Here is a 12,754-nt window from a genome sequence, read left to right as displayed (position 1 = left end):
TCCCGTGCCGTGGCCGAGGCGGACTCGCCGGAGTCCGGCGCCGCCACGCCGCCTGCGTCGCCCCCTGCCCAAGTCGGAGCCCCCGGCCCCCTTTATATGCCGCCCGCCCCGCCGCCTTCTCCCTCACCCCAAGCCGCCGCCGAGCTTCGCCGCCGTCGCCGCGCCTGCCGCCCACCGCCGCTGCTGCAGTCGCCGCCGCCCGCGCTTGCCGCCGCCGCACGCCGCCCCGCCTCGCCGGAGTTCCGTCGCCGCCCGCCGGATCTCGCCGTCGGTCAACCCCGGCTAAACGGTATAAAACCGTTTGGTTTTTTTAAGTTTACGTTTTTTCGGTTTTCGATATAGATCGGTTTTTTCGAGTTCGCTAATTAGCAAACGTTCACTCGAACATCACTGTTAGCGAACGTTTTCGCCCGTTTGTCTCTGATAGCGAACGTTCGTTAGCGTTTTTCTTTTATTTTATTTTTGGTCAGGGACCTATCCGCGATTATTTTTATCGCAGATTAGCCCCTTATCTTCAAACCCTTGCAATTTTTTGCTCGTTTCTCCAAATCCAGTGAAACCAACGCCAAGATCTTCGTCTCGGAACCCTCTTTCCAGATAATCAACTTGAACATGGTTTTGACAATTTAAAATTTGGTTTCAAGCAGATTTTGTATTTTAACCTCTTTTGATCGTACGTAGATCCGATTCGATTGATCCTTTTTGCAAATCGAAGCTCTTCTCTTGTATTTGCAATTCATCCGAGTTTTACCCTTGTATCCACTGCTTGTGTGCTTATGTATGCTATTGTTTGCTTGCGATAGAGTTTCTGGAGTGCGAAGCGTGCTACTACGAGTCACTAGGGTTTTCAGATCGTCAGCAAGGCAAGTAACACTTTGATCATATCCCTTTAATACCCAGTTTTTATGCATTAGTTTCAGCCCTCAAACATTGCGTGAGTAGGATCTGTTAACATGTGGGTATTGGGAAGTAGATGATGAGGTAGATCCTATTGTCCTTTATCTAAAACCTTGGGAGTTACTTCTACATTATGCTTATACTGCTATGCTTTGCTCATAGACGTGGATTGGTTGAGTGTATCCATGACAGATGTGAGAGTTGTTAATTAGTGGTTAACTTAAGGTGGCTACTTAAATACACATCTGGGTGGATTGGTTGAGGCACCCTGGAGCACCTAGTGGTTGTCTGGGCACCTGGAGCAATCCAGCGATGTCCTGGGATATCCCGGAGTACCCGTGTGATCATCCTATGGTTCGCCACCCAGGCTCAAAGGGATCATAAGATTATTTATGCTAGAAAATTCTGTCTGCAGCCACAAGCCATTATGGGCTCTGGCATAGTTGAGTAAGTTGTGGGAAACCTTTCCATGATGGGCTAGCAGATGTAGGGGATTGTAGGTGTACCGACCTATCTATTGGTTAAGGGGACCTCTTCGGAAAGACTGTGTCTCGGTCATCCGTTTCTCAAACACCATGCAGTGCGAGAAATACAACGGAGGAGATCGAGTCTTGTGGGGAAAAGTGCGCAAACCTCTGCAGAGTGTACAAACTAATCATGATTAGCCGTGTCCCCGGTTATGGACATTTTGAGTATATGGTACTTGAATTATTGATTTGATCTCATCACTTTACTTAATTAATTTTGTTGGGTTGTTAATTATTGCTTAATTGGGATTGAGTTGGAGGAACCTTCTCAATGTTTATCAACCAACTTTGTAGTTAAATAAAATATATTCCTTTGTTGTAGAAAAAACTAGCTTTACGTAAAAATAAACTTAGAGCCTCCACCAGCTATATATGCATGTAGTGATAGCTGTTACCGTTCATTGCTCTACAATGTTATTTTGCCAGCATATTCCATGTGCTGAACCGTTTCGGGCTGCAACGTATTATGTTGCAGACTTTTTAGACGAAGAGTAAGGTGCGCTAGGTCGTTGTCGTGCACTCAGCTATGCCGTTGGAGTTGATGGACTCATTTACCTTCGATGCTTCCGTAGTTATCTTATTTAGTTGGCCTTAAGCCATATTATTGTAATCAGTTCTCTTTTGAGACATTCGATGTAATAAGTGTGTGATTGAACTTTGTTATAAATCCTTCAAGTACTGTGTGTGTCAGCATTAACGATCCAGGGATGACACTTATACACAGAGATTTGACCGTCTGAGGTCGGATCGCTACAATTGTTGTGCATATAATTATGGACTACTTCTCTATTTAGCTGACGCTGATGCTGATGCTGATGCTGATCTATCTTGGCAAAAATCCAAGGCGTATAACACCTCAAGATCGAAAGCAGTAGGATTGCTGGTAAGCTTGACCCTACTCAGCGTTGTATCCCCAACCCCCTTGTGGACCATGAGCAGCCAGACGAAGGTGAGCAGCTCCCCTCCCCTGGCGAGCTGCGCCGCGTGCTTCTCCGGTCGGGACTTGCCGGCGGCGTACATGATGATCCTCACCCACATGTCCCTGATTTCCACCAGTGTTTCTTTATACAAATCAGGCTGCAGGTTCTCACACACTCGAACATCTCTCAGCTCCCGCAGGATGGCTGCCTTGTCGCCGCCTATGGGTCACACACACTTATGTGCGCTTTCGAGCAGCTCCCCGGGACTAGAACCAATGACCTACAACATGAAAGCTCCATGTATTGCAACAATGTACATCGTGCAGTTGGATAGTGTCCGGCAGTGGCTGACCAAAACGCCCATTTCGGCATCATCTGCTGATTCTTGTAGACACTGAAACAATGCTGAGCTGCACCTCCGTCACCAAGTGCAACTAGAGCACCAGATTGTTGAAATCCGCAGCGCTGCCTGATAGGTGCCCCTCCAGGAGAGTGATTGACAAAAAAAACTACCACTTTAGGGGTTTGCGTCCCACTGAAGTACCACTTTTAAAAAGGTGACCGAAAACTACTAATTTTTTTAATTTTGTGACTAAAAACTACCATTTTCGGATAATGGCAAGTTTAGATGATTTAAACGTGTTTGTGACATGTGGGGCCCGTCTGTCAGGGCTGATGTGGCAGAAAAGTCAACTCTGTTTTATTTTGACTGTTAAGTTGGGCATTATGACAGGTGGAGCTCACATGTCTGAAGGAAATATGTCCTAGAGGCAATAATAAAGTTATTATTTATTTCCTTATATCATGATAAATGTTTATTATTCATGCTAGAATTGTATTAACCGGAAACATAATACATGTGTTAATACATAGACAAACAGAGTGTCACTACTATGCCTCTACTTGACTAGCTCGTTAATCAAAGATGGTTATGTTTCTTAGCCATAGACACGAGTTGTCATTTGATTAACGGGATCATATCATTAGGAGAATGATGTGATTGACTTGACCCATTCCGTTAGCTTAGCACTCGGTCGTTTAGTATGTTGCTATTGCTTTCTTCATGACTTATACATGTTCCTATGACTATGAGATTATGCAACTCCCGTTTACCGGAGGAACACTTTGTGTGCTACCAAACGTCACAACGTAACTGGGTGATTATAAAGGTGCTCTACAGGTGTCTCCGAAGGTACTTGTTGGGTTGGCGTATTTCGAGATTAGGATTTGTCAATCCGATTGTCGGAGAGGTATCTCTGGGCCCTCTCGGTAATGCACATCACTTAAGCCTTGCAAGCATTGCAACTAATGAGTTTGTTGCGGGATGATGTATTACGGAACGAGTAAAGAGACTTGCCGGTAACGAGATTGAACTAGGTATTGAGATACCGATGATCGAATCTCGGGCAAGTAACATACCGATGACAAAGGGAACAACGTATGTTGTTATGCGGTCTGACCGATAAAGACCTTCGTAGAATATGTGGGAGCCAATATGGGCATCCAGGTTCCACTATTGGTTATTGACCGGAGACGTGTCTCGGTCATGTCTACATAGTTCCCGAACCCGTAGGGTCCGCACGCTTAAAGTTTCGATGACAGTTATATTATGAGTTTATATGTTTTGATGTACCGAAGGTTGTTCGGAGTCCCGGATGTGATCATGAACATGACGAGGAGTCTCGAAATGGTCGAGACATGAAGATTGATATATTGGAAGCCTATGTTTGGATATCGGAAGTGTTCCGGGTGAAATCGGAATTTTACCGGAGTACCGGGAGGTTACCGGAACCCCCCGGGGGCTTAATGGGCCATAGTGGGCCTTAGTGGAAGAGAGGAGAGGCGGCCAGGACAGGGCCGTGCGCCCCTCCCCGCTAGTCCGAATAGGACAAGGAGAGGGGGGCGGCGCCCCCCTTTCCTTCCTCTCTCCTTCCTCTTTCCCCCTCCACTCCTAGTCCAACAAGGAAAAGGGAGGGAGTCCTACTCCCGGTGGGAGTAGGACTCCTCCTGGCGCGCCCCTTCTGGCCGGCCGCACCTCTCCCCCTTGCTCCTTTATATACGGGGACAGGGAGCACCCTGGACACACAGCAATTGATCGTTTGATCTTTTAGCCGTGTGCGGTGCCCCCCTCCACCATAGTCCACCTCGATAATACTGTAGCGGTGCTTAGGCGAAGCCCTGCGTCGGTAGAACATCATCATCATCACCACGCCGTTGTGCTGACGAAACTCTCCCTCAACACTCGGCTGGATCAGAGTTCGAGGGACGTCATCGGGCTGAACGTGTGCTGAACTCGGAGGTGTCGTGCGCTCGGTACTTGATCGGTCGGATCGTGAAGACGTACCACTACATTAACCGCATTGTGCTAACGCTTCCGCTTTCGGTCTACGAGGGTACGTGGACAACACTCTCCCCTCTCGTTGCTATGCATCACCATGATCTTGCGTGTGCGTAGGAAAATTTTGAAATTACTATGTTCCCCAACAGTGGCATCCGAGCCTGGTTTTTTGCGTCGATGTTATATGCACGAGTAGAACACAAGTGAGTTGTGGGCGATATAAGTCATACTGCTTACCAGCATGTCATACTTTGGTTCGACGGTATTGTTGGATGAAGCGGCCCGGACCGACATTACGCGTACGCTTACGCGAGACTGGTTCTTCCGACGTGTGTTGCACAGAGGTGGCTGGCGGGTGTCAGTTTCTCCAACTTTATTTGAACCAAGTGTGGCTATGCCCGGTCCTTGCGAAGGTTAAAACATCACCAACTTGACAAACTATCGTTGTGGTTTTGATGCATAGGTGAGAACGATTCTTGCTAAGCCCGTAGCAGCCACGTAAAACTTGCAACAACAAAGTAGAGGACGTCTAACTTGTTTTTGCAGGGCATGTTGTGATGTGATATGGTCAAGACATGATGCTAAATTTTATTGTATGAGATGATCATGTTTTGTAACCGAGTTATCGGCAACTGGCAGGAGCCATATGGTTGTCGCTTTATTGTATGCAATGCAATCGCCCTGTAATGCTATACTTTATCACTAAGCGGTAGCGATAGTCGTAGAAGCATAAGATTGGCGAGACGACAACGATGCTACGATGGAGATCAAGGTGTCGCGCCGGTGACGATGGTGATCATGACGGTGCTTCGGAGATGGAGATCACAAGCACAAGATGATGATGGCCATATCATATCACTTATATTGATTGCATGTGATGTTTATCTTTTATGCATCTTATCTTGCTTTGATTGACGGTAGCATTATAAGATGATCCCTCACTAAATTATCAAAGTATAAGTGTTCTCCCTGAGTATGCACCGTTGCGAAAGTTCTTCGTGCTGAGACACCACGTGATGATCGGGTGTGATAGGCTCTACGTTCAAATACAACGGGTGCAAAACAGTTGCACACGCGGAATACTCAGGTTAAGCTTGACGAGCCTAGCATATAACAGATATGGCCTCGGAACACGGAGACCGAAAGGTCGAGCGTGAATCATATAGTGGATATGATCAACATAGTGATGTTCACCGTTGAAACTACTCCATCTCACGTGATGATCGGACATGGTTTAGTTGATATGGATCACGTGATCACTTAGAGGATTAGAGGGATGTCTATCTAAGTGGGAGTTCTTAAGTAATATGATTAATTGAACTTAAATTTATCATGAACTTAGTACCTGATAGTATCTTGCTTGTCTATGTTGATTGTAGATAGATGGCCCGTGCTGTTGTTCCGTTGAATTTTAATGCGTTCCTTGAGAAAGCAAAGTTGAAAGATGATGGTAGCAATTACACGGACTGGGTCCGTAACTTGAGGATTATCCTCATTGCTGCACAGAAGAATTACGTCCTGGAAGCACCGCTAGGTGTACCACCTGCGCCAGCAACTGCAGACATTGTGAATGCCTGGCAGTCACGTGTTGATGACTACTCGATAGTTCAGTGTGCCATGCTTTACGGCTTAGAACCGGGACTTCAACGACGTTTTGAACGTCATGGAGCATATGAGATGTTCCAGGAGTTGAAGTTAATATTTCAAGCAAATGCCCGGATTGAGAGATATGAAGTCTCCAATAAGTTCTACAGCTGCAAGATGGAGGAGAATAGTTCTGTCAGTGAGCATATACTCAAGATGTCTGGGTACTGCAATCACTTGATTCAACTGGGAGTTAATCTTCCGGATGATAGCGTCATTGACAGAATTCTCCAATCACTGCCACCAAGCTACAAGAGCTTCGTGATGAACTATAACATGCAAGGGATGGATAAGACGATTCCCGAGCTCTTCGCAATGCTAAAGGCTGCGGAGGTAGAAATCAAAAAGGAGCATCAAGTGTTGATGGTCAATAAGACCACCAGTTTCAAGAAAAAGGGCAAAGGGAAGAAGAAGGGGAACTTCAAGAAGAACAGCAAGCAAGTTGCTGTTCAGGAGAAGAAACCCAAGTCTGGACCTAAGCCTGAGACTGAGTGCTTCTACTGCAAGCAGACTGGTCACTGGAAGCGGAACTGCCCCAAGTATTTGGCGGATAAGAAGGATGGCAAGGTGAACAAAGGTATATGTGATATACATGTTATTGATGTGTACCTTACTAATGCTCGCAGTAGCACCTGGGTATTTGATACTGGTTCTGTTGCTAATATTTGCAACTCGAAGCAGGGGCTACGGATTAAGCGAAGATTGGCTAAGGACGAGGTGACGATGCGCGTGGGAAATGGTTCCAAAGTCGATGTGATCGCGGTCGGCACGCTACCTCTACATCTACCTTCGGGATTAGTTTTAGACCTAAATAATTGTTATTTGGTGCCAGCGTTAAGCATGAACATTATATCTGGATCTTGTTTGATGCGAGACGGTTATTCATTTAAATCAGAGAATAATGGTTGTTCTATTTATATGAGTAATATCTTTTATGGTCATGCACCCTTGAAGAGTGGTCTATTTTTGTTGAATCTCGATAGTGGTGATACACATATTCATAGTATTGAAGCCAAAAGATGCAGAGTTGATAATGATAGTGCAACTTATTTGTGGCACTGCCGTTTAGGTCATATCGGTGTAAAGCGCATGAAGAAACTCCATACTGATGGACTTTTGGAACCACTTGATTATGAATCACTTGGTACTTGCGAACCGTGCCTCATGGGCAAGATGACTAAAACGCCGTTCTCCGGAACTATGGAGAGAGCAACAGATTTGTTGGAAATCATACATACAGATGTATGTGGTCCGATGAATGTTGAGGCTCGTGGCGGATATCGTTATTTTCTCACCTTCACAGATGATTTAAGCAGATATGGGTATATCTACTTAATGAAACATAAGTCTGAAACATTTGAAAAGTTCAAAGAATTTCAGAGTGAAGTTGAAAATCATCGTAACAAGAAAATAAAGTTTCTACGATCTGATCGTGGAGGAGAATATTTGAGTTATGAGTTTGGTCTTCATTTGAAACAATGCGGAATAGTTTCGCAACTCACGCCACCCGGAACACCACAGCGTAATGGTGTGTCCGAACGTCGTAATCGTACTTTACTAGATATGGTGCGATCTATGATGTCTCTTACTGATTTACCGCTATCGTTTTGGGGTTATGCTTTAGAGACGGCCGCATTCACGTTAAATAGGGCACCATCAAAATCCGTTGAGACGACGCCTTATGAACTGTGGTTTGGCAAGAAACCAAAGTTGTCGTTTCTTAAAGTTTGGGGCTGCGATGCTTATGTGAAAAAGCTTCAACCTGATAAGCTCGAACCCAAATCGGAGAAATGTGTCTTCATAGGATACCCAAAGGAGACTGTTGGGTACACCTTCTATCACAGATCCGAAGGCAAGACTTTTGTTGCTAAATTCGGAATTTTTCTGGAGAAGGAGTTTCTCTCGAAAGAAGTGAGTGGGAGGAAAGTAGAACTTGATGAGGTAATTGTACCTGCTCCCTTATTGGAAAGTAGTTCATCGCAGAAACCAGTTTCTGCGACGCCTATACCAATTAGTGAGGAAGTTAATGATGATGATCATGGAACTTCAGATCAAGTTATTACTGAACCTCGTAGGTCAACCAGAGTAAGATCCGCACCAGAGTGGTACGGTAATCCTGTTCTGGAGGTTATGTTACTAGACCATGACGAACCTACGAACTATGAAGAAGCGATGGTGAGCCCAGATTCCGCAAAATGGCTTGAAGCCATGAAATCTGAGATGGGATCCATGTATGAGAACAAAGTGTGGACTTTGGTTGACTTGCCCGATGATCGGCAAGCAATTGAGAATAAATGGATCTTCAAGAAGAAGACTGACGCTGACGGTAATGTTACTGTCTATAAAGCTCGACTTGTTGCAAAAGGTTTTCGACAAGTTCAAGGGATTGACTACGATGAGACCTTCTCACCCGTAGCGATGCTTAAGTCTGTCCGAATCATGTTAGCAATTGCCGCATTTTATGATTATGAAATTTGGCAAATGGATGTCAAAACTGCATTCCTGAATGGATTTCTGGAAGAAGAGTTGTATATGATGCAACCGGAAGGTTTTGTCGATCCAAAGGGAGCTAACAAAGTGTGCAAGCTCCAGCGATCCATTTATGGACTGGTGCAAGCCTCTCGGAGTTGGAATAAACGCTTTGATAGTGTGATCAAAGCATTTGGTTTTGTACAGACTTTTGGAGAAGCCTGTATTTACAAGAAAGTGAGTGGGAGCTCTGTAGCATTTCTGATATTATATGTGGATGACATATTGCTGATTGGAAATGATATAGAATTTCTGGATAGCATAAAGGGATACTTGAATAAGAGTTTTTCAATGAAAGACCTCGGTGAAGCTGCGTATATATTGGGCATCAAGATCTATAGAGATAGATCAAGACGCTTAATTGGACTTTCACAAAGCACATACCTTGACAAAGTTTTGAAGAAGTTCAAAATGGATCAAGCAAAGAAAGGGTTCTTGCCTGTGTTACAAGGTGTGAAGTTGAGTAAGACTCAATGCCCGACCACTGCAGAAGATAGAGAGAAGATGAAAGATGTTCCCTATGCTTCAGCCATAGGCTCTATCATGTATGCAATGCTGTGTACCAGACCTGATGTGTGCCTTGCTATAAGTCTAGCAGGGAGGTACCAAAGTAATCCAGGAGTGGATCACTGGACAGCGGTCAAGAACATCCTGAAATACCTGAAAAGGACTAAGGATATGTTTCTCGTTTATGGAGGTGACAAAGAGCTCATCGTAAATGGTTACGTTGATGCAAGCTTTGACACTGATCCGGACGATTCTAAATCGCAAACCGGATACGTGTTTACATTGAACGGTGGAGCTGTCAGTTGGTGCAGTTCTAAACAAAGCGTCGTGGCGGGATCTACGTGTGAAGCGGAATACATAGCTGCTTCGGAAGCAGCAAATGAAGGAGTCTGGATGAAGGAGTTCATATCCGATCTAGGTGTCATACCTAGTGCATCGGGTCCAATGAAAATCTTTTGTGACAATACTGGTGCAATTGCCTTGGCGAAGGAATCCAGATTTCACAAGAGAACCAAGCACATCAAGAGACGCTTCAATTCCATCCGGGATTTAGTCCAGGTGGGAGACATAGAAATTTGCAAGATACATACGGATCTGAATGTTGCAGACCCGTTGACTAAGCCTCTTCCACGAGCAAAACATGATCAGCACCAAGGCTCCATGGGTGTTAGAATCATTACTGTGTAATCTAGATTATTGACTCTAGTGCAAGTGGGAGACTGAAGGAAATATGCCCTAGAGGCAATAATAAAGTTATTATTTATTTCCTTATATCATGATAAATGTTTATTATTCATGCTAGAATTGTATTAACCGGAAACATAATACATGTGTGAATACATAGACAAACAGAGTGTCACTAGTATGCCTCTACTTGACTAGCTCGTTGATCAAAGATGGTTATGTTTCCTAGCCATAGACATGAGTTGTCATTTGATTAACGGGATCACATCATTAGGAGAATGATGTGATTGACTTGACCCATTCCGTTAGCTTAGCACTCGATCGTTTAGTATGTTGCTATTGCTTTCTTCATGACTTATACATGTTCCTATGACTATGAGATTATGCAACTCCCGTTTACCGGAGGAACACTTTGTGTGCTACCAAACGTCACAACGTAACTGGGTGATTATAAAGGTGCTCTACAGGTGTCTCCGAAGGTACTTGTTGGGTTGGCGTATTTCGAGATTAGGATTTGTCACTCCGATTGTCGGAGAGGTATCTCTGGGCCCTCTCGGTAATGCACATCACTTAAGCCTTGCAAGCATTGCAACTAATGAGTTTGTTGCGGGATGATGTATTACGGAACGAGTAAAGAGACTTGCCGGTAACGAGATTGAACTAGGTATTGAGATACCGACGATCGAATCTCGGGCAAGTAACATACCGATGACAAAGGGAACAACGTATGTTGTTATGCGGTCTGACCGATAAAGATCTTCGTAGAATATGTGGGAGCCAATATGAGCATCCAGGTTCCGCTATTGGTTATTGACCGGAGACGTGTCTCGGTCATGTCTACATAGTTCTCGAACCCGTAGGGTCCGCACGCTTAAAGTTTCGATGACAGTTATATTATGAGTTTATATGTTTTGATGTACCGAAGGTTGTTCGGAGTCCCGGATGTGATCACGGACATGACGAGGAGTCTCGAAATGGTCGAGACATGAAGATTGATATATTGGAAGCCTATGTTTGGATATCGGAAGTGTTCCGGGTGAAATCGGAATTTTACCGGAGTACCGGGAGGTTACCGGAACCCCCCGGGGGCTTAATGGGCCATAGTGGGCCTTAGTGGAAGAGAGGAGAGGCGGCCAGGGCAGGGCCGCGCGCCCCTCCCCCCTAGTCCGAATAGGACAAGGAGAGGGGGGCGGCGCCCCCCTTTCCTTCCTCTCTCCCTCCTCTTTCCCCCTCCACTCCTAGTCCAACAAGGAAAAGGGAGGGAGTCCTACTCCCGGTGGGAGTAGGACTCCTCCTGGCGCGCCCCTTCTGGCCGGCCGCACCTCTCCCCCTTGCTCCTTTATATACGGGGGCAGGGGGCACCCTAGAGACACAACAATTGATCGTTTGATCTTTTAGCCGTGTGCGGTGCCCCCCTCCACCATAGTCCACCTCGATAATACTGTAGCGGTGCTTAGGCGAAGCCCTGCGTCGGTAGAACATCATCATCGTCACCATGCCGTCGTGCTGACGAAACTCTCCCTCAACACTCGGCTGGATCGGAGTTCGAGGGACGTCATCGGGCTGAACGTGTGCTGAACTCGGAGGTGCCGTGCGTTCGGTACTTGATCGGTCGGATCGTGAAGACGTACGACTACATCAACCGCGTTGTGCTAACGCTTCCGCTTTCGGTCTACGAGGGTACGTGGACACACTCTCCCCTCTCGTTGCTATGCATCACCATGATCTTGCGTGTGCGTAGGAAATTTTTTGAAATTACTACGTTCCCCAACAGTGGCATCCGAGCCTGGTTTTATGCGTTGATGTTATATGCACGAGTAGAACACAAGTGAGTTGTGGGCGATATAAGTCATACTGCTTACCAGCATGTCATACTTTGGTTCGGCGGTATTGTTGGATGAAGCGGCCCGGACCGACATTACGCGTACGCTTACGCGAGACTGGTTCTTCCGACGTGCTTTGCACAGAGGTGGCTGGCGGGTGTCAGTTTCTCCAACTTTAGTTGAACCGAGTGTGGCTACGCCCGGTCCTTGCGAAGGTTAAAACAGCACCAACTTGACAAACTATCGTTGTGGTTTTGATGCGTAGGTAAGAACGGTTCTTGCTAAGCCCGTAGCAGCCACGTAAAACTTGCAACAACAAAGTAGAGGACGTCTAACTTGTTTTTGCAGGGCATGTTGTGATGTGATATGGTCAAGACATGATGCTAAATTTTATTGTATGAGATGATCATGTTTTGTAACCGAGTTATCGGCAACTGGCAGGAGCCATATGGTTGTCGCTTTATTGTATGCAATGCAATCGCCCTGTAATGCTTTACTTTATCACTAAGCGGTAGCGATAGTCGTAGAAGCATAAGATTGGCGAGACGACAACGATGCTACGATGGAGATCAAGGTGTCGCGCCGGTGACGATGGTGATCATGACGGTGCTTCGGAGATGGAGATCACAAGCACAAGATGATGATGGCCATATCATATCACTTATATTGATTGCATGTGATGTTTATCTTTTATGCATCTTATCTTGCTTTGATTGACGGTAGCATTATAAGATGATCCCTCACTAAATTATCAAAGTATAAGTGTTCTCCCTGAGTATGCACCGTTGCGAAAGTTCTTCGTGCTGAGACACCACGTGATGATCGGGTGTGATAGGCTCTACGTTCAAATACAACGGGTGCAAAACAGTTGCACACGCGGAATAC

The 12,754-nt window shown here is 45.6% G+C and overlaps 1 protein-coding gene across 1 annotated transcript in view; it reads right to left on the bottom strand.

Annotated features, from left to right (window-relative positions):
* The window catches only part of LOC123120668 (OVARIAN TUMOR DOMAIN-containing deubiquitinating enzyme 4-like), a 32,763-nt gene extending 30,301 nt beyond the window's left edge, over positions 1-2,462 (bottom strand). Inside the window, exon 1 of the mRNA XM_044540658.1 lies at positions 2,224-2,462. Within this exon, the coding sequence (XP_044396593.1) occupies positions 2,224-2,462 (239 nt within the window). The remainder of the gene's footprint in view (positions 1-2,223) is intronic.
* Positions 2,463-12,754: the final 10,292 nt, after the last annotated feature.

The sequence above is a fragment of the Triticum aestivum genome, chromosome 5D (assembly GCF_018294505.1).
Source record: "Triticum aestivum cultivar Chinese Spring chromosome 5D, IWGSC CS RefSeq v2.1, whole genome shotgun sequence".
Taxonomy (NCBI): domain Eukaryota; kingdom Viridiplantae; phylum Streptophyta; class Magnoliopsida; order Poales; family Poaceae; genus Triticum; species Triticum aestivum.
Note: the sequence above shows the minus strand (reverse complement) of the source record. Positions and strands in the feature narration are given on the sequence as shown.